Source organism: Heteronotia binoei, chromosome 1 (genome assembly GCF_032191835.1).
Source record: "Heteronotia binoei isolate CCM8104 ecotype False Entrance Well chromosome 1, APGP_CSIRO_Hbin_v1, whole genome shotgun sequence".
Lineage (NCBI taxonomy): Eukaryota > Metazoa > Chordata > Lepidosauria > Squamata > Gekkonidae > Heteronotia > Heteronotia binoei.
The window spans coordinates 159,198,930-159,223,289 of record NC_083223.1 but is presented as its reverse complement, the minus strand read 5'-3'; the positions used below and the strand labels follow the sequence as shown (position 1 = coordinate 159,223,289).

Below are 24,360 nucleotides of genomic sequence, written 5' to 3'. Positions count from 1 at the left end.
TTTGTTGAAATGAAAAAAGTTAACAATAAACTACCAGACAAACTGCGCTACTTAAACAACAAACTAGTACCATGACACGCAGCATTAATACAGCAGGTACACGGTAGAGAACAAACAGAGAATTTCCTAATAGACTATTTGTTAATGTTGTGCCCTTTCAGCTGCCAAGTTAAAAGTTAGGTATTGCTTTCAAGACTAAGGTTTTCACTTACAAGCTTGCTGGCATCATAAGTCTTTATGCTAACACAGAGGCTGAAGATTCAAAATAATGTGTTCCATGTTTAAAAGAGAAGGGGTTTTGAGTTATTTTATTTTAGCTATGTTTTTGGTTTGACACATTTCCTAGCCTCTCCATATATGCAGATCCACCTGCAGAAATGTTACCAAATTTTATATCCTTAGATGAAAACATTACCTTTGCATGAAAGCAAAAAGACAGTTGTAGGGAGACTGCAGAAGACTCTCATACCACACAAATAATTCACGAGCAAAACATTTCATGGTTATTACAATTGCAGAGGGTTTGATTTCAAATGGTTTCAATATATCACTGTTCCTGAGGCTTCTAACTCAACACAGACATAATTTTTTTTCTTGCGTGTTTTGCTTTTCCTTTAAAATACAGTCAGGTACTTCATTTGGGAAACTTTATAATGTTGACAGAGTAAATACAAACAATATCAATGCTGCACACTTTATACGGTATAGTTATTTAATGAATGTACCTGCTAAATTTGAGAAACTTATTTTGAAGTCAGCTTGCCAAAGAAGTAAAGTTTTTATGTCAGTTGATTAATGTGGCCATAGCCAGTTACAGGTCACTCTCCCCATACAATGCTGATGAAAAAGAGGTATAATCCAGAGCCCCAGGAACAGAACCTGGACCCTTGTATGCTGGCATCCGTTTGATACAGTACTGAGCTTGCTCAGGTGGCAACTCTCGAAGCAACTCCTCAGCAAGAATATAAGGCTGCGGGGTTTTAAAATAAGAAGTTTAGTTTTCCCTGCAATCACTCACAATCAGAAAAAAAATTCAAATGCATGCCATATGGAAGCAATAAGCAGGGCCAGCTTGCCCACTAGGCAAATTAGGTGGTTGCCTAGGATGCCGGGAGAGTGGGGGTGCCAAATTGGGCTCCCCCCCCAGTGCCACAGGCAAACACCTAGTTTGCCTGCCTCCTCCACCCACTGCCGCCACTACCACCCACCCCTCCTTTCCCTTTCCTTCGCCTCCACCCCCCCCCCCCGTGTGATCAGAGCATCCCTTCGCCTCCCGCTGCTGCTGCCCCCCGCAGCGCTCCATCGCACCCCCTCCTGGCGCCATGCCAAGGTGCGGCGTCTGCTGGCCCCCTCCTTCCCTTCCCATCACCTCCCCCCATGGCTAAAAGATAAAGATAAGTGGCATGCATCTTAACTTTCAGCCGCATGCTCTGATCGCGGGGAGGGAGGGAAGGAGGGGGCCAGTGGGCAGCACACCTTGGCATGGCACCCAGGGAGCGGGTGCAATGGAGCACTGCATTGCGGCACTGTGGGGGCAGCGGCTGCCTGGGGTGCCACTTGCCCTTGGGCCGGTTCTGGCAATAAGGAAATGAGCAAAAAGTCTAGCAGATACTATCCAGTTATGTTATTTACACTTGTAGCGGCTGTGGTGGGGGAGGGGAAGGCTCTGAGCCTTCTGGACTGTCCCATCCCCCACTCTAGCCTCTCCTATAAATTCTTTAAACCTCAGCTGCCCACAAAAGGGGAATGCAAGCTTTGATTAAAGAATTGGTAGCATGTGCTCCTAAAGATCTCTTATTTGGAAATCTGTTAGAGCAAAGCTGTACTTATTTTTAAGGAGGTAAACAGAAAACACTTTTTCCTAGATATTTGACTACACAGACTAGACAGAGATGGAGATGAACAACAAAGTTTTCTTTGTGTGGACGGCTTCAATATATCAAGTAAAACTGACTCTCAATTTTGTTGATGTTAAGGGTGCCACTGTTTCACCTCCAAAGGTTACAGACTTTCCCCTGATGAGAGTAACTACTTGGTAGGCTGAGCCTAAAGTAAAGTAAATAAACCCTGAAGGAAGATTTATTTATTTTTATTTTTATTTATTTAAGATTTATACCCCGCCCTTCCCACAAGTGGCTCAGGGCGGCTGATTCCCCCTTCTCCAGACAGATCATCTCAGCAGGTTCAAGGCTGCTCTTTTACCATGCAGAGTTCCTTTAAACATAAGTTATCAATCACGGGACCTTAACAAGATGCTTATTTGTCACACAAAAACAAGCTTTTCCCCCTAAGGAGAAAGGAAAGGTCCCCTGTGCAAGCACCAGTCGTTTCCAACTCTGGGGTGACATTGCTTTCACAACATTTTCACGGCAGACTTTTTTATGAGGTGGTTTGCCATTGCCTCCCCCAGTCATCTACACTTTCCCCCCAGCAAGCTGGGTACTCATTTTACCGACCTCAGAAGGATGGAAGGCTGAGTCAACCTCAAGCCAGCTACCTGAAAACCCAGCTTCCGCCGGGGATCGAACTCAGGTCTTGAACAGAGCTTAGGACTGCAGTACTGCAGCTTTAACACTCTGCGCCACAGGGCTAAACCCTAAACCAGCCCCCAAACCCTAACAAAAAAGCCAAATAAAAGCCTAGCTAATCTAATGTCATCCAGAGTCACAAAATCCTAAACCAGCTCACCCCTCCAGTCCAGTGGAGTTCCCATGAATTCTGATTGGCTGAGAATCATTTGGATTTTCCTGAAGCCAAAATCACAAGGATTTTAGAGCCCTGGAGGAGAGGCAAGACTTTGGGGGATAATTACCACAATAGCCCATTCATATTAGGGCAGATATCAGCAAGGGGTGCAGGGGCAGCAACTGAGACTGACAAAACAATGCAGGAGATAATGGTTAGGCTAGGGGTGGCCAAATTGTGGCTCGGGAGCCACATATGGCTCTTTCACACATATTGTGTGGTTCTCCAAACCAAGTCAACTGGTGGCTTGGAGAATGCATTTAAAGTTAAAGTTGCTTTCTTTTCACCTCTCTCTCCCATCTGCCTGCCTGCAGACATCTGATGTTCATGTCTTGCAGCTCCCAAACATCTGACATTTATTTTATGTGGCTCTTACATTAAGCAAGTTTGGCCACCCTTAGGTTAAGCCCATCCCTGCCCATTACACCAACACCTGCTATTTACCATTAAAAATTCTCTGCCAGTTTCCCAACATCTTGTCTAGTTAAGCCCTAAATTTACTAAGCTGCAAGAGAACAGCCTAAACATTTGTGTTTAGTTTTGCTAACTGATTAGAAAACAAGGAAGGTTGGAATGATAAAGTCCGCAGTCAGCATAACTCAAATTTTGGCATTTTTGCCTTCATCAGTTGGGGTACCACAAAGGTTTGAATCTCAGTTTCTCTCACAAAAGTTCCTGTTCCTGACCAAAAAAAAAAAGAGGGGGGGGGGGACAAGGCATTCAGCTGATCTTTCCTTCCCCCAATGATTTCAACCATTGCAAAGCAGTATATATGGGTTTCTGCTTTTAAACAACCTACTCAGAGTTTCAGATTCACTTTATATTCCCACTGCTTTCATAAAATGTAATCTTATGTTAGATGCCAAATACGGATTCATCTAGTTTATTGGTACCACTGTGCTTCTATACTCAACATAAATATTCTCTCATGTACTCCTTTAATTTAATGACCTAAAGCACTTTGGTTACACTTCTAGTATTTAGTTATGCTGTTGCTCTGTAAAAGCAAAGGAAGATGGAAACAGCCAAACTTCCAGCATATGGAAGATTCCATCAGAGACAAAGATCAAAGACACCAACCTTATCTGAAGCGAGGATCCTGAAAGAAGCAATCACTTGTTCAGCAGTATCAGTGTCTGCAGTCTCTCTGGTCATGAAGTCAATAAAAGACTGGAAGGAGATAGTTCCTTGACCATTAGGATCAACCAGGGCCATGGTTCGAGCAAACTCTGCTTCACCCTTAGATTCAATTCAGAATCAGTAATGAAAGTCATAATATAAGACAAGTTAGCACTTCATGATAGTACATATACTATTTAATTTTTTAAAAATATAAGATTGAGTGCCAGATGTCTCATTGCATTTTGGTTATGTTTAAATAAGAAGAAAATATTTCATAGCTATGGACCACAATCCAGTAAACTGCTAAATAACAATGCTGAAGTCTGCTGAAATCAGTTAAATCAGTGTTTTGCATTGTAGGTCTGAACTGAGGCATAGATACCATAGCTAAATGCAAATCATTATCCTTTTTAAATAAAGAACATTCCTATTTTTAAAAAAATATGGAGAAGTTGACCAAAATTAATGTAATATTTAGTATCATATATTTGCATGCCCTTTTGGTCAGATAAAATATTTCAAAAAGTATATATTTAGATAATTTGCTGTTATAGTAGTAAATAACTGTATTTGGGAATCTAGTATTTGGGATAATGGGAGTTTTAAATTCTACTGTTAGCATTTATAATGTAAAGGAAATACTGGAGATGCTGCTAGGGCACCTATAATATAACTTACTGTCTTGATAACATGTAAAACTACATTATTGTATACTAAATTTCATACCAAATCATAACCCATTGAAATTAAACAAGCTCTGAAATCATCGTGGTCCATAAGCCCATTCTTCTTCTGGTGGTGAGAAGGAGTGTATGGAATGCCACAGCAAGATTTGAGGTATCAGAAGCAAAGAGAAGGCCATCACCATTCCCATTAAGAAATCCATCATCAAGCAGTTAGGATTTTCATCCAAGGACAAGTCCAAGGAGATGCATCAGTTTTAAAAGACAAAGAATAGATACAAACAAACACACAAAATGATGGGTGAATGGAAACAGAAAACAGACACAGAAGAAAAAAGAAAGAAAAAGATTAATGTCCTGTCAGTGTCACTTACCTCAAGTCAATGTCACTTACCTCAAGCTCATTTTGTTGTGAAGATGCAATTCTTTTCTCAGCTAGTGGGGTATGGAACATTATTGAAAAAATTACCCCACTAGGCAATGCCTATTACATGACTGATGAGAAATATCCTGTGAATTAATACAATCTTTCAAAATAATAATGGAGATAGATTAAGATTTCCTTAGGGCACCCATCTGTATGTAGAGTTGTCAGGCCTGGGGGGACAGGGACATGGAGAGCATTGGTGATAGTATGACATCACTTCCAGTAAAACCTATGGATTACATCAATTCTCTCTAGGAATTGCCAAAAACTAAGGTTTTACAACATAGAAATGTTCCACCACTGACAGGATTTTATTCTTTTCTCTCACCCCCAGCAGGCATCTGGTACCCCTAGTGTACAGCTATGTTAAGAGCCAGATGGAAAAGCTGTACTGTTCCCTTGGGAAGGAAAGATTGATCCCTCTGGCTACCAGTTGCTTATAGTTCTTCTAAAGCATAACAAAAATTAATTAAAATGAAAACAAACCCTTGCAAATAGCAAGTAGGGAAGAGACACTAGATCATGGATAACAGTTGACTAATTCCAGACTGGTAGCCACATAACAAATGACTAACTCATATTTTATTGTTAAAATAAACTGCGGCATGAAAGGCCTTCTCTCATACACACATGCATCCACACACCTCAGCATTACAATCTAATTTAGGTGGCCCAGTGTCAGGGAAAACAGATCAAAGGTAATAATTTGCTCTGCTGTGCATAAGTATTTAAAGCCAATTTTTCAGGCAAGATCTTAATTTTATGGCTCTTTACTGATTGTCTTCACTAAATTAAACTCGGGAATTTACATTTTTCTGCATAAGTACCTCATCCAGCACTCTTAGAAACAATAGACTTAATTAGATTAAAAAGTAATTTGGTTTTGCTGCTCTTTCTAAATAATATGGACATTTTCCCAGGTGTGATATACTTATTCTACAGAGCAACAGAAGACCCATTTAGACTGTTATATAACCTTACCCATTCATTCATGCTTACTCAACCTGAGGGGTAGGCATCATCCCACAGGGTCAGTCCTTCCATTTTGTGCTTTGTTCAGGGTGATACTAAAAATAATAACAATGACTACTGGGATGCCATGACTCCCTCTAAAGAATGACAGGAATACCCTGATTTTCTAAAGGACCCTTGGAAAACAAGAAAATAAAGGGTATCTGTTACTCACAAGCTGAGCTCCAGTAGTTGTTCTATGCCATTTCTTTCAGCAATTGCCCTTTTGTACAACCGCTAACATGTTATTGCTACAAAAAGCATCAGGAATGGCATAAAGTTATGGATAAGGGATGAGGAATGGTTGTGGGAACATGATGGAAGATCTTCAGCAGTTCATGACACTGGTATAGAATGCAGGTAATGCTAAGGATATCATGTGCAGATGGGATAAAATTTGGAAAGTTGTCAGTTAATATAGAAGACTTTTTGAAGTTTGAACTAACATTAATTCCCAGTTTGTTGATGACTCAACTAATAGAAAGTGACATCAGCATTATCCTAACTGTGGCTTATGCTCACTTGTTACTAAAGGTGTTTTCAGTCAGTCAGCTTCTGACTCCCAAGAAATGGAGTGTGGGGCTGCCGCATCCTCCAGTGCCCTTATTGTGGCAGGTCATGGGCTATCTCAGTTGTTGGGGAAGGAGAGTGGTTGTTGCTCACTCATATGCCTTTACCATATGCCTCTTCCTTTGCCATTTAGGAGAAGCCTGCCTTACCCTCTTTGACTGCTTGGGACCCTACCTTGTAAAGCTACGCTTGCAGGTGGCTCTGCCCTAAGCTCCACCAATGACCTGAAAAGAGATGGGGACCATGGGAGAACCTGCATACTTGAGGACCACCTTTGTTAAAGAGGAAAAACCTAGACTTTCAGAAAGTTTTTGATACAGTTCTTCGTCAAAGGCTCCTAAGTGAATTCAACAGCCATGGGATAAGACGATAAATTCTTCTGTAGATTAAAAACTAGTTAATTAACAGGAAACAGAGGGTAAGTATAAATGAACAGTTTTCACAGTGGAAGCTGGTAAGCAGTAAGTTACCACAGGGCTTGGTACTTGATCTGGTGCTTTTTAATGTGTTCATTAATGATTTGGAGTTGGGAGTAAGTAGTGACGTAGCTAAATTTGCAGATGACACTAAGTTGTTCAGGGCTGTGAGAACCACTGTGAGGCACTTCAGACAGATCTGTTGAGGCCCGGTGAGTAGGCATCAGCATGGCAAATGATGTAAATATACACTGATTGGGTCAGAACTAGCAGTAACTGACCAAGAGAGAGATCTTGGAGTCATGGTAGATAACTCACTGAAGATGTTTTCAGTATGCGACTGCAATAAAAAAAAGATAAATGCTATGCTGGGGATTATTAGGAAGGGGCCTGAAAACAAATCAGCCAGTATCATAATGCCCCTGTACAAATCGATGATGTAGCTTCATTTGTAATACTGTGTACAGTTCTGGTTACCACACCTCAAAAAAGATATTCTAGCTTTGGAAAAGGTGCAGAAAAGGCAACTAAAATTATTAAGGGTAGGGAACATCTTCCCTATGAAGAAAGGTTACAGAAGTTAGGGTTCTTTAGCTTGGAGAAATGACGACTGAGGGGTAACATAATAGAGGTTTACAAAATTATGCATGGAATAGAGAAGGCAGTGAAAGAAGTACCATGAGAACTCATGGGCACTCAATGAAATTAATGAGCAATAGGCTTAGAAAAGATAAATGGAAATACGACTTCACCCAAAGCATAATTAACACACGAAGTTCACTGATGAAGGAAGGTGTGACAGCTACAAGCAAAGACAACTTCAAGGGGGGATTAGAATTAGATAAACATGGAGCAGAGGGCCATCAGTGCTATTAGCCAAAAGGTATAGATGGAACACTCTGTCAGGGGTAGTGATGCTCTGTATTCTTGGTGCTTGGGGGGGGGCACAGTAGGAGGACTTCTCTTATATTCTGAGGGATCAGCTTGCTCAGACTCCTGACCTTAGAAAACCCTGGAGAGGGAGAGGTTCCCAATTGTCTCCACCACCACCACGATTCCTCTAGGGCACCCAGCTTTTTCACATATGAATTTCTTTTCACTAAATCCTATTCAAACAAATTGTTCTATTTCATTCCATAAACAATTTTAATAAGTGACAGCCTTACAAGGAAGATTTCAAAGTAGCTCATTGTTTTAGTCTTAAATTAAAACCTCCACATAAAAATACACAATTATTTCAGTCACCTTAATAGCTGATAATATCTAGTTTATATAGATTTCAATAACATAACACAATGCTATATGGGTCTTTCAAAAATTATTATGCCGATGGATTAATTTTAAAACACCATTTAATAATTTTAAAGTGAGGAGCCACCTGACCTGGTTTACTGCAGCCTCAGGGCTCCATATCAAATGGTGGCTGCACATCAACATAAAAACTCTTTGCCACAGAAATGAGAATAACAGGGATATGCAAAAATGTAATGAAAGTGCAGGGGACAAGAACTGTATCAAAGATATTATTAGGTACTTCTAAAAGTATGAAATATTTATGTTATATTGGTACAGATGTGAGAATGAATGGGAAATGGGTTGTCAAGGAATAAGATGTTTGAAGTTCTGGGGCATTTCTAGGCAACAGAAAAGGTGTTGGAGATATATAGATCTCTTTTATACCTGGTTATTGAGGAGTAATTATTACATATCTCCAAACTTCAGGTATGTTTTTAAAAGTTTATCCTTTAAAAAACACAATAGCAGATAAACACATAGATGCATTCTAGAACACTCCCTCCAGGTTAAAAGAAAACAGATTAATACTGTACCCTGTCAAAGTGATTAAATGATGCTCGGAATTCATTCATTTGCTGTTGTGTGATCCCTTTGGCATCCCTTGTGAGGATTTGATTAGCAACTTCATTGATAGTCCGTGCAATGGTGGTCAATAGCAACTCCCATCCAACACGAATATGCTGTAGCAGAAGGGGGGGGGGGGGAAGATGTCCTTTAAGGTTAGCCCAGCAAAAAGTGAAATGAAACGAAAATGACTGAAAAAAGTAGGGCTGAAGTCTTACTCTTTTTAAAATGAAAACAGAGGCATTACTAGATCATGTGAATAGACCATTATAACTGACAATATTTTTTAAAGTTTTCCAAAGCCCTCACATGGCATTGGATTGGGGGCAGGAGGTGATGTCCAGGGAAGGCTGGGGCAATGACAGTGCAATAAAAACTGCTGTATGAATGTTACATGGAGAATAATTACTGGGTGAAAACTATCAACAATCACTTATACAGTGGTTGTTTCCCCCATCTTTCCTGTGATCTCTCTCAACCCTGCTTTTCTGTGATGTTTTAGGAAAGACCACAGCAAAGCTGGTATAGCGTCTATGTGGATGGAAAAATCCAGATCTTCCTGATACCACCCAGCACCCTTTCTCCTGACACCAGTTTCTGTGTTAGTCTGAAGTTGGTTGCAATAAATCAATTGTGCTACATTCAGCAATTCATGTGAGTACAGAGATTTATTTCATAATCACCATGAGACGCCCTAAGCCTGCTTCAGCAGGGAGGGCAGGGTATAAATTTAATAAATAAATTAATGAAACCACAAAATGTAAAACCCCTCCTTACACCACAATTTACTTGCCCAAAGCCCTGAATGTGAAAAGTTTCATACTTCCTCAAAACATCATAAAATGTTTATTTATCATCATCATTTCCTAGTCTACATACAGCTGTTTAAGGACTATATGAATATAACCTTGATTTTTAAAATTATCTAGACAAGAAAGCCCTTTGAGCTCAGAATGGTTGTTACCACCAACTTGAAAATAATGTAAATATAAAACTGTTTATCTGAAATGGAACATTTTCTACTCAGAGGGCTTTTTTGAGCAGGAACACACTTCTAGCTGGCTTGGTGTCAGGGGTGTGTGGTCTAATATGCAAATGAGTACCTGTTGGGCTTTTTCTACAAAAAAGCCCTTCTCAAAGGGCACAGAAAGGACTTCACACCTACCTCCATTGTATAATTAGTATGTTTATTATCAAACACCAAAGCTTCTTGTAGCAGTTGATGATCTCCTTCCAGTTTATCAATGTTGTGTTTGTAGTTGATGAAATTTTGTTCATTCTGCTTCAGTTGATTCATCTGATCTTCTAAGGGCCCTCCAATTTCAACAGAGCTTCGGGCAATTTCCTGCCACAAGGTAGGAAAGAGAGAATTTAATTACTTTACAACAGTTTATAGTTAATCCAGAACAGTCAAATTTCCCCTCACGTGTCTATAACAGTTACAACAATAATAATTGTAGAAATCAACCTGCCTGAATACATCTAACACAATTGTCTTCAATCCAGACCTGGAACCCAAGAACAGCCAACTGAGATGCATACATGTGGTATCACTGGTGATACCAGACACATGACAGGAAGAGAGGGAGCCATAGTCTGGACTTGCCTGTCATAAAAGGGAATCCTCTCTACTGTTGATAGGCCTTGCCTTGATACTTCTCTCAATGTACAAGCAAAGGGAATCAGGGACCATGGCACTCTTGCTCTCTACATGTACCTTAGTAGCAAGTTCTCCCAAAAAGCAAACAAATATATGGCAGCTCTATATATACAGCAGGTGGAGTGAACCATGGAAAATATCAGCATCTCCATTTCTCTTCTCTGTTTCTTGTAATAGTTAGCATATTCATCTAAAAGGAAGGCAACTCTTTTTTGGGGTGGGGGGGTTATCTTATAAAGCTATACCCAAAACATTTTTACTGGACAAAACTGGAATTTGTATGCAAAGGTAAGATATTCCCCCTATTTTTATGACATACCTGGGGGGGGGGGAGGAAAAACTAGCCTTGCATTGGAGTAAATACTGTATTACCATTCTCTCCATTCGGCACAAGTTCATCTGTTGTCAGTTCATTTTCCTGTCCTGTTTCTGAGCCTTCAGTTATGCTGCTTTCTATATCTGAAATAGCTTCCCCAGTTTATCTACCAAGCCCTTTGTCTTTCCTCTCTAACCAAGTCGCTTGGCAAAACTACTTTAGCCAATATTACCATGTGACTCTGCCCCAATCTGTCTCCAATATTTCATCATCAGGTTCTGACATTTATATCAATTTTTCCTAATATCCATGTCTTCACTTAAATTGTAAGCCCCTGCCCCAACCTCCACCAGGCAGAATTTTCCTGTTCACTGCAACATTCTGCTACTGAAAATTAAGGAAACTAATGGTAGTATAAAATCAAAGTCATTGTTAGCTTGGGGAAAGTAGTTATACAGTGATGAAGGCCTTTGACATTTTATATACCCTGCCATAAAACTTCTTATTTACCTCCATCTTGGTTTGGATCCAGGGCCCAATGACATTGGCCTGAGCAGCAAACTGGCGGCGTAGGCGTTCATTGGTATGCTGGCGAGCCAGTTCCTCTTGCAGTGCTTGATCTCGTATAGGCACAAGTTGTTTTACCTGCAAAATGAGCAGAAATTGCAGACACCCATCTTGGGTGATAGAGGAAGAAGGAAAGCAATCATAAGGGAATGGGGCTGCAGAAGGGGAAATGCTATGTGGGCTCGATTCCAGATGGTGCATTTCCCCACCTTGTCCCTTCCCCAGTCCCCATTGCAGCCACTACCACCCTTGCATTACTGGTGGGTTTTTTTGGAGGGTTTAAAAACCATCAATAATTGATATAGTAGTATAAAATACATTGGTAGTCAATCATCAGTAAGGCCATGAGACCCCAGTATGAGGACTAACTAGTTTATTATTGGCTGATCAACATCCCTGAATTAGTGTGTGTTGCTGCTAACAAACAGCCTATCATAGCTACCAGCTCTTTGGGCAAACCCATCCTGGCTCCACTCCACATCCTGGCTCCACTCCATTATACCCTCCTGATCCCCATAGGGTATAATGGAGAATTGATCCATGGGTTTCTGGGGTTCGGGGGAGGCTGGTGCTCGGGGGGGGGGGCTGTTCCTTGAGGTAGAGGCACCAAATTTTTAGCATAGCATCTGACGGCTCTCTTCTAAATACCTCCAAAGTTTCAAAAATAGTGGACCACAGGGTCCAGTTCTATGAGCCCCAAAAGAAGGTGTCCCTATCCTTCATTATGGTAAATGGAGGGAAGGCATTCAAAAGGCATATAGTGCCTTTAAATATGATTGCCAGAACTCCCTTCAAAGTTCAATCATGCTTCTCACACCCATCCTCCCGGCTCCTCGCCCAGAGTTTCCTGGCTGCACCCCCAAAGTCCCCAGATATTTCTTGAGTTGGACCTGGCAACCCTGGGCATTACAAATTTGTGTTCAGGCCCTGAAAAGGGAACCAGCTACTCCCACATTACACAAATCACAGCAAAAGCCTTCTTTAGAGACTAGAGAAGATAATTGCTTCTCCAGCCCCCTTGTGGTTGATTATACCACCCAAAATAACAAATGGCTTATCCAGAGCCAATAATAATGCTCGTGTATATTTCAAACTGTGACTGGCACAAAGCAGTACCCCAGTCTTACATCCAGGGAACTAAAATACAGCTACTCCCACATTACATATTGTTAGTCAGCTAGTCATCTCACGCAACCACCCAATTGTGCAAAGTCAGCACTGGAACATAAATGCAGTCCTGTTTTGTAAAAACCAGCATAGCTATTCATACATGCATTTTACTAACTGCAATATCACAGCAGTATTTAAGACAGGATCTTATGCTACTAGTGCTGGATTGGGTTTGCCAAAATATATCACAAAGGATAAAAACCTATTGTTCTATTGCTGAGGAATGGCCTGTTTTATTCCACATACCATAAACTAGTAAATATTTCTGCTGCTTTTGCTTACCGTACCTTTTCCCATTTGGAACGTATCTCATCCAGCGTGACAGTGCTGTAGGGATTATTGGCACTTATTCGGAGGCTGTAACTCTGAATCACTTTCTCCACTTCATTGTGGATAGATATTATAGCTTGCCTTTCACCATCTGCCTCAGGTAAAGTGGCTTTAAATTGTTCATGAGCAGTGATCAGACTCTGAAATCAGAAATCAGGAGCAAGGGGATTAAGGCATATATAATTGTATTATTACCTATATTTTGCTGAATATTCATTTCTCCTCCCCCAGAGGAATATCAGTGCAAATGTATTGAAGTTTGCATAGTTGGTTCTGTACAATCAGTGAAAGAGCATCATAGCACTGTTCCTTCTGCAACTGTTAAAAATAAGGTCAAAGAAGGAACATATCTGGGGGCGTGGTAAAGCACGCAGTAATTGCAGATGCTTAGGAGATTGTCTCCTGACCCCTTCTCCCCACTTCTACAGATAGCCCCAACTTACTGATGCCAACAACTTTAAAAACAATGGGGAAACAGAGCCCAGAAAAAATATATTGACTACTCTCTTTTTTTACCACTCTGGGTTATTTGTTTTCTTGGGATGTTATTAGGTTTAGCTTTATAAGATTTATATCCCGTCCTCTCCTCCGAAGCCAGCTCAGGGCGGCTCACAACCCATAAAATCACAATACACATATTGCATGCATTTTAAATCCTCATAATTTATTATTGATAATTCCGCTTAAATTTTATAATGATTCATATAATTTTATTGTTGTATTGAATGTTTTATTGAGTTTTTTTCTATTGTTAAGTCTAATTGTTAGTTGCTGTGGCATTTTGTTGCTAATGAAATAAAGACTGATTGGTTGATAAAAATAAAAAAGAAGAAACTTATCAACAGAGAAGGAACAAAGGCTAACTACATATTATGTAGGCTAACTACATATTATGGGGTGTGAACTGGCAGAGACTGACCAAGAGAGAGATCTTGGGGTCGTGGTAGATAACTCACTGAAAATGTCAAGACAGTGTGCGTTTGCAATAAAAAATGCCAACGCCATGCTGGGAATTATTAGGAAGGGAATTGAAAACAAATCAGCCAGTATCATAATGCCCCTGTATAAATCGATGGTGCAGTCTCATTTGGAGTACTGTGTGCAGTTCTGGTCGCCGCACCTCAAAAAGGATATTATAGCATTGGAGAAAGTCCAGAGAAGGGCAACTAGAATGATTAAAGGGCTGGAGCACTTTCCCTATGAAGAAAGGTTGAAACGCTTGGGACTCTTTAGCTTGGAGAAACGTCGACTGCGGGGTGACATGATAGAGGTTTACAAGATAATGCATGGGATGGAGAAAGTAGAGAAAGAAGTACTTTTCTCCCTTTCTCACAATACAAGAACTCGTGGGCATTCGATGAAATTGCTGAGCAGACAGGTTAAAACGGATAAAAGGAAGTATTTCTTCACCCAAAGGGTGATTAACATGTGGAATTCACTGCCACAGGAGGTGGTGGCAGCCACAAGTATAGCCACCTTCAAGAGGGGTTTAGATAAAAATATGGAGCACAGGTCCATCAGTGGCTATTAGCCACAGTGTGTGTGTATATATAAAAAATTTTGCCACTGTGTGACACAGAGTGTTGGACTGGATGGGCCGTTGGCCTGATCCAACATGGCTTCTCTTATGTTCTTATGTGGGTATAGCCATATTCCATTACTAACTTTTTTAAAAAAACAAGAAGCTGCTTTTTTTGGCGGGGTGTGTGATTTTGGGTGGAGGTACAAGGCATGTTTTAAACTGGGAGTAGGGGAGCTACATGTGGAAAGAGCAGAGAAAAGGCAGGTGTTGAGAATAGTCTGGGAAGTTAGAAACAAAGGAGAAAATACTAATTACTGGAATTAATTCAAGTCTTCTAGACAAATACCCAGCAACAATGTATGTACATTTTTACATAATCCCGAAGAAGGGGACATAACATGCTGTCAAACTCAGAGGGCGCCTAAAGGACAGGTCACATGTCCACTTGCTGATTAAGTTCATAGAGATCTCACGGTCCATGCTGACCATGCAGAGATAATGACATGCACCGATACAGCACATACCCAACACTAAAAATTATTCCAGGGCAGCAAGGCACTTGTTGGTATTTTTAGTGTTTTAAATAGACCACTGAAACAGTCTTCCCTTTCTAAGCCCCACCAGATCTTAGAAATGCTATAGTGAATTGGATTTGAAAATGGCTTTAGATTCAGCCATGTTTCACTCCTTGTGGATGGCCAATAAGAATATGCAACAAGTAAGATGCTTAACAGCTGGAAAAACAGAGCATAAATACTTCAATAAAATAATTAAATTATTGAGCTGGACACAATTTGAAATTTGGTCTCCCACTAGTTATTCAACCACACTGGCTTTTGCTGGTCCTAGAGATGCAACCTCTGGGGTGGGAAACTGGGAGGAACTCCTGGGGAGGATGGGGTTTGAAGAGGAGAGGGAATTCAGAAGGGATGTGATGCCACAGAGCAGGGAACTGATCTCTGTAAAATGGAGATCAGTTGTAATTCTGGGAGATTGCCAGACCCACCTGGAGGTTTGCAACCCTAGCTGGCCCCCCTTTGCAACGTTCTGAAGATATATGTATCATACAGTAGATGTTTTTCCCTGATGTGTCTTTAAGAGAGAAATAAGAACAAGCAGCACTTGAAACCATTCTTTATAGCACTACTTGAGTGGTAGACTCAGGATCAATTACAGCAGGGGTGGGGAAAACAGGTTGCTTACCTGTAACTGATGATCTTCGAGTGGTCATCTGTGCAATCACACACCTGGGTTCTCTGCTCAGCCATGAACCCGACCTCAGAGAATAGATTAGCTAGCCTCAGGCATTTATTTTGGCGTGCATTTATTTTGGTGTGCATTTCCTCTCGCTCTGGGGAGCAGGCATCCACTGCGCATGCCTGGAGCGAGGGGAAGGCACCCCACCCACTCAGTTTCTTCGAGCTGCTACTGAGAAAGAGAAGAATATAAAAGAATATATAAACCAGCAAAAGGGAAGACTGGGTGGGCGTGTGTGACTGCACAGATGACCACTCGAAGATCATCAGTTACAGGTAAGCAACCTGCTTATCTTTATTGTGGTCTCTGTGCAGTGATTAGCAAGCTTCCAATGTGGCTGGTGGGTGCTGGAGGAAAATGAAAACATGTACCTTAATGCATATAATATCAACATTTACCTTGGTACTTATTGGACCCACCTGTGTCTAGTTGAATAAGGATGAAGGACCGCTTGTCCAAACAAAGAGTCTCACTGTGCACGAACATCTAGGGCGTAGTGCGTGACAAACATAGAAGAAGAGGACCAAGTTGCAGCTACACATAAGTCCTCTATGGAAACACCCTGGCAGAAGGCTGATGAAGTGGAGATAGCTCTGGTGGAATGCATCCTAAGTCCCACAGGTAAGGGCTGCTTAGCTAGTTCGTAACATAGGGCAATTGCTGAGATGACCCATTTTGAGAATCGTTGTGTAGAAATTTTGTGCCCTTGGTTATGCTTTCCGTAAGCTACAAAGGGTCTAGAGTCTATACAGAAGCATTGTGTTCTATCAATATAGAAGGTAAGAGCTCTATGCACATCCAAGTTGTGTAACACTCTTTGTCCATTATCCTTGGGATTTTGAAAAAACAAAGGAAGTGTAGTAGATTTCCCTAAATGGAAAGGAGGAACTACTTTGGGTAGGAAAGAAGGATCCGGTCGAAGGACCACTCTGTCATGATGGAAGACAGTGTATGGAGGGTCCGCTCTAAAAACACAGATGTCCCTGACTCTCTTGCCCGATGTAAGTGCCACCAAAAGAGCCGTTTTCCAAGACAAAAGGTGCAAGGGAATGGGGCATAGGCTCAAAGGGGGGTTGCATAAGTTGACTCACAAGGGATAGACTCCATGTTGGCTGTAGTGTGCGAATCGGAGGATGGAGGTGGAGCATACCCTTCAGTTGCCGAATGTGAAAAAACAGTAGAACCTTCAAATCGCGGGTGGAAAGCTGAGATTGCAGCCAAATGGACCTTCAAAGAGGAGTAGCTCAAACCAGACTCTGATAAAGAAAGAATGAATGACAGAATCTGTGAAATAGATGAAGTTTCTGGTAAGAAGCTGTGTCAGGAGCCATATGTTGTAAAGCGTTTCCACTTAAAAGAATATGATTTCCTAGTTGAAGGCTTTCGGGAATTGAGGAAAATGCATCAAACCTCTGGTGGAAATTCTAGAAATTGATCCTCCAGGCAGTTAGATGAAGGAGTGTCAGATCGTGATGTAGGACTTTCCCGCCTTGCTGGGAAAGAAGGTCATGAGCTTGAGGGAACCGGTAGTATACGTTGTGAGACAGGTGGAGGAGAGTGGTGAACCATGGTTGTCGCGGCCACCATGGAGTGATGAGAATGCAATTGGTTTGGTCTAAGGTGATCTTCTGTAATGTTCTGGTTATCAAGGGAGTTGGAGGAAACAGGTAGTATAGTGGACCAGACCACGTTTGGAGAAATGCATCTCCGGGAGATAGATGAGATGGTGGACCTCAAGTGTAGAAATGTGGACATAGTGCATTGTTCGGAGAAGCAAAAACATCTATTACTGGGTTTCCGAACATTCTGAAGACTGCCCGTAGATACGAACGAGTGAGAGTCCACTCGTCATTCACAAGATGTTGGCTTAAGAGCGTCTGACTGCACATTGTTCACTCCGGGAAGGTGAACAGCTGTGATGAATATGTTGTGGGTGATGCTCCAGTGCCAGAGGGATAAGGCTTGTTTGCAAAGTTGAACAGAAGCCATGCCTCCCTTTCGATTGACATAAAACACCATGGCTACATTGTCCGACGTGAGTTGCACATGCTGCCCCCGCAGAGACGGGAGGAACGATTGAAGGCCACGGTGGGCAGCAGAAAGCTCTAGGCAATTGATGTGAAGAGACTTCTCGTAGGTTGTCCATTGGACCTGAACTGTCAGGGTTCCAAAGTGGGCTCCCCAACCCCACTTCGATGCGTCTGTTGTTACAATGGCTGTTGGAGAAGGATGTAGGAAAGGTGTTCCTGCGAGGAGGTGTTCATCCAGCATCCACCACTGAAGGGACTGAAGAATTCAAAGTGGAACAGTGAGTAATGTCAGTTGATGTTGACGATGAAGATGGAAAGTTCTCATGAACCATAGTTGTAATGGTCTCGTGAAGTCAAGCAAAGCAAAGGACAGATGTCGTTGCAGCCATCATCCCCAACATGCATAGAATGATGAACGTCGTCTGGATTAGATTGGTTACAGTGGTGGCTACTAGAGATTTGATGTGGCAGGCTCGGTCCAGAGGAAGATAGTCTCTGTGAGACACCGTGGATAGGCAGGCACCTATAAACTGGATGTCTTGTGTAGGTGTCAGCTTTGATTTCGCTAAGTTGACCTGAAGACCCAGTGAAGATAGAAGGGATAGAGTGGTAGTGATTTCTTGAAGAAGTTGTTCTTTGGATCGAGCAACTATCAGCGAGTCGTCAATATACGGGTAGATGGCTATGTTCTGTTGGCGAAGTGCAGCTCCCACCACTGCCATGCATTTGGTGAAAACTCTCAGTGGAGAGACCGAATAGGAGAGCAGAAAACTGATAGTGTTGATTCCCGATGGCGAATCTCAGGAACCTTCTGTGATGATGGTTGATGGTGAGATGGAAATAGGCATCTTGGAGGTCTATAGATGACATCCAAGACCCCTTCGGGATTAGTGGAAGAATGGACTGTCGGGAGATCATACGAAATCGTTTGTAGGCGACATAGCGGTTGAGTTTCCATAGATCTAAGATTGGATGTTGCCCTCCATCCCTCTTTGGTACTAGGAAGTACCGGGAGTAGAAACCAGTGCAGTGAGATTGATGTGGAACGAGTTCTATAGCTCCCTTGTTGAGAAGAGATTGGACTTCCAGTTGCAGAGGAGGAGATGGAGGGGTACGTACAAACCGATGGTGCATTGGAAGAGAATCAAACTCTATGTAATAACCTCTGACTATGATAGCTAGGACCCATGAGTTGGAGGTTATGGATTCCCAATTTGGGGAAGAAGGGAAGTAGTCTTGTAAGGTTGTGGTTTGGAAGTGGTTGCAGCGATGGACGGGTAAATATGGTGGAGTCAGAGTGTTTGGCTGTTGCAGTCGCCTTTTTAGAAGATTGTGAGTGAGATCGTTGTTGGAAGAGTTGCTTTGTTGGTGGGGTTTTACACTTCCAGTATTCGGCCTGCTTGGGCAAGCGAGGGTGCTTGTAATAGGATGGCTTCCAAACTCTTGGTCTGTTAATTGGGTGAGTTTGGTGTTGAGTAGCTCCCAATCTTTTGGCACGCTTCCTGCTATCATCTACTGTGGTGAAAATGTCATCAGTAGTGGAGTTAAAGAGACCTTGACCATCAAACAGCAAATCCTCAATTTTGTATTTAGTGTCCTGTTGTAAGGAGGAGGATCAGAGCCATGCATGATGATGTAGAGCAATGGATGCTGCCAAGGTTCTGGAGGAGCAGGCAACAGCATGGCGTACTGAGTTGATTTGCTGCTTGTTTACACGTGATATCTCTTGGAGAAGTTGAGTAGCTTGTTTTTGTGAAGAGTCCGGCATGGAAAGAACCATAGCAGTGAGCTGAGAGGACAAGTTGAAAGTATAAGCAGAGAAATATGCTAAGTAGTTATGTATTTTAGAAGTGGCCGTTGTCAGAGAATAAATTTTTCGGCCCAGTGTGTCGAGTTTCTTTCCCTCCTTTTCAGGTGGAGCTGGGTGTCTGGTTTGTTTGGATTTGGTAGCTGAGTGTACAATCATGGTGTTGGGGACAGGGTGGTTAGAGAGAAATTTAGCTTCCGGTGCATGAATCTTATACAGGGACTCCACATGTTTAGATGTTGGTGGTACCAATGCAGGTTTGTTCCATGCTTCTTTCAGGCCTTCAAGATGAACAGGGAGCATTGGCAAGAAGGACCTGGCAGGCAGATCAGCATGAACCAGGTCATGAACCACATCTGAGATTCTGGGTAAGTTGGTGGTGAGTTTAATATTAAGGGTGGTAGCCATATTGGTTATCAGATCCAGATAAGCTTTGGATCCTTCAGAGGGAGAGAGGTCAGCAGGCTTGGTGATGTCGGAAGCTGGTGAGGCAGGAGCACTTCTTGCAGATCCCAAGGAGTCAGATTGGTTGGAGTCGGAATCATCAGGAGCATCAATTGGGGTATGTGGGCGAGGAGAGTCAGGTACAGGCTTGTCTGGCAAGTCCTTAGTTTTACTCTGCAGGGTGGGTAGAGCTGGTTCCTTTCTAGCTGGAAGCTTAGGTAAAGGTGCAGAAGAAGATGGTGCTGCTAATAATCGCCTTCTCGAATCCCCAAGGGAACAATCGTGTTGCTGAGGAGAGATTTCCTCATGGTACCGAGAAAAGGGGTCCTCACGTACTATAAGGAAGGATCCTCACAGTACCGAGAAGAGGGGACTTCATGGTATCAAGAATGGTACACATCATAGGATGGAGATTGGGAGTATCTCCAATGGTAGTAACTTCTAGAAGACAGAGATCTGGTCTGCAATGGACTTTTCATGTGAGCATAGTAATAACATTTCCTATAGAGTCGAAGAGGGGATCCTTGGTAGACATCGGCTTGCACAGAAACATCATGATAGGTAGGTGAATGCCGAGGTGATGGTGATCTGAAACGGTGATGCCTGTCATGTATCTGAGTAGAGGATTCCTTGTAGAGTGGAGATACTGCCATATTCTTGACGGTACAGGAGGACTGGGTATGGGAAGGCTCCCTGTACGACACGTCTTGGAAAATGTACAGGTCGAGTAGGTTTGCACGTTGCTGCCGTAGGCAGAATGGCAGCGGGTCCAAGGCAAGGATTTCTTCTGGCAAGGCATCTTGTAGAGAAGGTGACCGCGAAGGGATCCGAATGATGTCTGAGGTGATAACATCCGTAGGAGCTGAGAGCTCTCTTGGGAGCAGAGGGGCTGTCAAAGTCGATGCCGGAGCCAAGGGTGTCGAATCCGTAGTCTTTGGGATCAGATCCATAGTGGGTGCTGAAGTGGACGCCATAGTATGCTCAGAGACCTTAGGATCCATTGTCAAAGCTGTAGAGGTTGTTAGAATTCGAGACTTGTATGGTTTGGAGGACTCCGAACGATGTTTAGAGGATACCAAACGGTGCTTTTTTGTCGAATCGGAGAATTTCTTGGAGTGCTTGTCGGACTTATGTTTACTGGGAACCAATGTCACAGAAGCTGCCGGTCGAGCCAAATCCCTTTCCGGATGGAAGGAAGTTGGTGAGCTATGGAGCCCTAAGTCGTGGAGCATAACAGGGCGCAAGGAAGACTCGAGAAGGTGACTACGGAGTTGAGCGGCCCGATTTTTTCTAGCCTGTTTCCCAAAGTCTCAACTTTGTGGGCTTCCCCCAAACAAAAAAGACACAAGGAGTGCCCATCGGTAGAGGGAATTTTAGTCCCGCATCTAGTGCATTTTTTTAAGGTCGCTTTGCCTTCCTTCCCTTCCATGCGCTCGGAGGGGAGAGGGGGGGAGGGAAGTGGTGAAAAAATGAAAGTTAAAGTTCTTTTTTTTTTGTAGTAAGAGAAAAAGAAGGATGAGAGAAGGACAGGACGGATAACGACACCAAAAGTAGAGTAGCCCTGAGGTGAAGATCGGAGGAGACACAATGTGGTAGGTGTGATCCAAGCGGCAGTAGAGAAGAAACTGAGTGGCTGGAGCGCCTTCCCCTTGCTCCAGGCATGCGCAGTGGATGCCTGCTCCCCAAAGCGAGAGGAAATGTGTGCCAAAATAAATGCCTGAGGCTAGCTAATCTATTCTCCGAGGTCAGGTTCATGGCTGAGCAGAGAACCCATGTGTGGGACTGCACAGAGACCACGATGAAGATTCTTTTTTCTGCCAAGGGCCATATGGATATTTATAGCATCATTCGTGGGCCATAACAAATTATCAACTTAAAAAACAGTGATCCACTGAGGAAGAATGATTCAGGCCAGCAAAATTAATGCAAATAATTGTTTTTCTATTTGAAGTCATACGAGGAGCCTAATCTGCCCCCCCCACACACACACACATACCCGGCCCACTGCCTTTTTGTAGAAAAAGCCCAGCAGGAATTCAGTAGCATTTTAGACCACATCCCCTAATATTAGCATATTAGGTCACACACTCATTAGCATATTAGGCCACACCATATGGGATAATCACGTGCAAACTGAACTGTGACAGTAACTTGTCCAGGCCTTGCAGCAATTCTGGCCAGCCAGCCAGGCCCCAGGGAGGCTGCCGCACAGTATATCTGGGTCCTGTGATCCCTGCCTGGCCCTGGGGAGGCTGCTGCACAGCACGGCTGGGCCCCATGATCCTCGCTGGCCAGCCAGGCCCCAGGGAGGCTGCCACATGGCTTGGTTCGGTCCACCAATCCCTGAGGGCCACATCAAGTGACCTTGAGGGCCGTATACGGCCCTCGGGACAGAGGTTCCCCACCCCTGAATTCAATTGGCAGGAGAGCCAAAGGGGCTTCAAATTTAGACATGTGTTAATTTTTTTTTGGCATTTGATAAGTTTTGCAATTTGTTTTTATGTGCATTGTGTGTTTGTCATTTAAAATATTTGTTATGGCCAGGAGCCTCAAAAGATGGAAGTGACTGCCTCTATGGATCTCTAATAGGGCCTGGTCACAATCAAAATAAAGCATCTGTACTATCTTAGGTTCACAAAGCAAAAATCATGAGCTGGTCTTACCTGGATCTCTTCTACGCTATGAACAATAAACATGTCTTGTAAGTCTTCCATGGCACCTTCCATCCAGTTGTTGAATGGAGCAGCCCTCTTGCTAAACTCCAGGTGCAACTGATCAATAGTTTCTAACAATTTCTCTGTTCTCTGTAAAGTTAAAGTACAGAAATGGAATAAATGAATGTGGATTTTTCTTTTACACAAACATATTCTCACTTTGACTTACATTTTGGAGCGTGGACCACTAAGTTCAATGTGAATAATTAAGCCAAAGGGTTGGTTTCTTCTTTTTTCCCCTCCCTCCATAACTATAATAACGGTGATTTCTACAACAGCCGCACTCTGAGGGAGAAATTGCTCTGCATGATTTGTACATTTCACAATTTGCTTGAGTGCACTGACTTGAATTTGTGCTTTCTAATCATAAAAGGCTGAGTTGGAGTACTGTATTTCAACAAATTTTCTATGGTTGTGGTATTAAAATTATTACTAATACATATGGAAGGTACTGATTATTGATTTGCAGTGCAAATCCCATTACTGTGAGTAAGCCCCATTTAATAGACCTACACAGGATTCTGAGAAAGAAGAAGATGAAGAAGATATTGGATTTATATCCTGCCCTCCACTCCAAAGAGTCTCAGAGCGGCTCACAATCTCCTTTACCTTCCTCCCCCACAACACCCTGTGAGGTGGGTGGGGCTGAGAGGGCTCTCACAGCAGCTGCCCTTTCAAGGACAACCTCTGCAAGAGCTATGGCTGACCCAAGACCATTCCAGCAGGTGCAAGTGGAGGAGTGGGGAATCAAACCCGGTTCTCCCAGATAAGAGTCCGCACACTTAACCACTACACCAAACTGGCTCTCCTAAGAAGGTCTACTCAGGATCCTGCTCGAGTATATTCAGTGGGGCTTACTCCCAGGAATGTGTTCTTGGGATTGCACTGCCAGTAGACCTTTAGGACTGCACTTGTAATGTAGGTGCTGGCTGCTGATTTGTTATTAGTGCTTCAATGAATGTAGTGTAGTTTTAAAAAATAATAATTATAATTACTAAATTTTAAATATAGTATACTGGAAAATAATGGAAAAGCATGATATGTAATAAAAGGATTTAAATCAACATACTAAAGTAATTGTAATAATGAATACAACTGCCATGCATCAGGTATCCAAAGGATGGTGCTAGAAGCATCGCTTCATTTCAACTTCAGTTATGAGATGGTTCCATCCACATGGCAGCAAACAGACTCAACCATTTTACAAGTATTTTCCCCTCTAAAACAAATAGCAATACACTGGGGTTTAATGGTGCACCAAAGAATAGTGGCCATGTCTAAATACCAGTCCACAATAAATGGTATAATCCACTATAATTTAACATTTCAAAAAATGAGGTGATTTTTTACATTGGTCTCACCTCTAGTGCTTCTCTCCTTTTCTGAGTGAGTGTTCCTAGTCTGTCCCACTGATCACAAATCTTCTGACACCGATCATTGACACTTGCAGCATCATGGTAGTCCAGTTCACTAAAGAAGAGAGGAATACATTATAGATGCCCTACAAATCAGAAAGATATTTTTTCCCTAGGTGTATTTGTCTCGAATAATGACACAGTTACTCTCCTGCTTGCAATTTCTGATGCAGAATAGAATTAACATCCCATACACAAATAGGTACTTTCTGGGGAAAGTATCTGTGGAATTTGGGATGGAAGTGGTGGTGGTATAAAATGCCATCAAGTAGCAGCCAACTTATGACAACTCTG

The 24,360-nt window shown here is 42.4% G+C and overlaps 1 protein-coding gene across 2 annotated transcripts in view; it reads right to left on the bottom strand.

The window, feature by feature from the left end:
* Window positions 1-302: 302 nt before the first annotated feature.
* ACTN2 (actinin alpha 2) overlaps window positions 303-24,360 on the bottom strand; it is a 104,365-nt gene continuing 80,307 nt past the window's right edge. For both annotated transcript variants that reach the window (XM_060243288.1, XM_060243297.1), the window contains 9 exons: window positions 24,013-24,121; window positions 22,601-22,741; window positions 12,835-13,017; window positions 11,321-11,455; window positions 10,000-10,179; window positions 8,804-8,950; window positions 4,594-4,659; window positions 3,826-3,984; window positions 303-970 (listed from right to left, as the gene is read on the bottom strand). In XM_060243288.1, coding sequence (XP_060099271.1) covers window positions 812-970; window positions 3,826-3,984; window positions 4,594-4,659; window positions 8,804-8,950; window positions 10,000-10,179; window positions 11,321-11,455; window positions 12,835-13,017; window positions 22,601-22,741; window positions 24,013-24,121 — 1,279 coding nt within the window. In that variant the 3' untranslated portion in view covers window positions 303-811. The remainder of the gene's footprint in view (window positions 971-3,825; window positions 3,985-4,593; window positions 4,660-8,803; window positions 8,951-9,999; window positions 10,180-11,320; window positions 11,456-12,834; window positions 13,018-22,600; window positions 22,742-24,012; window positions 24,122-24,360) is intronic.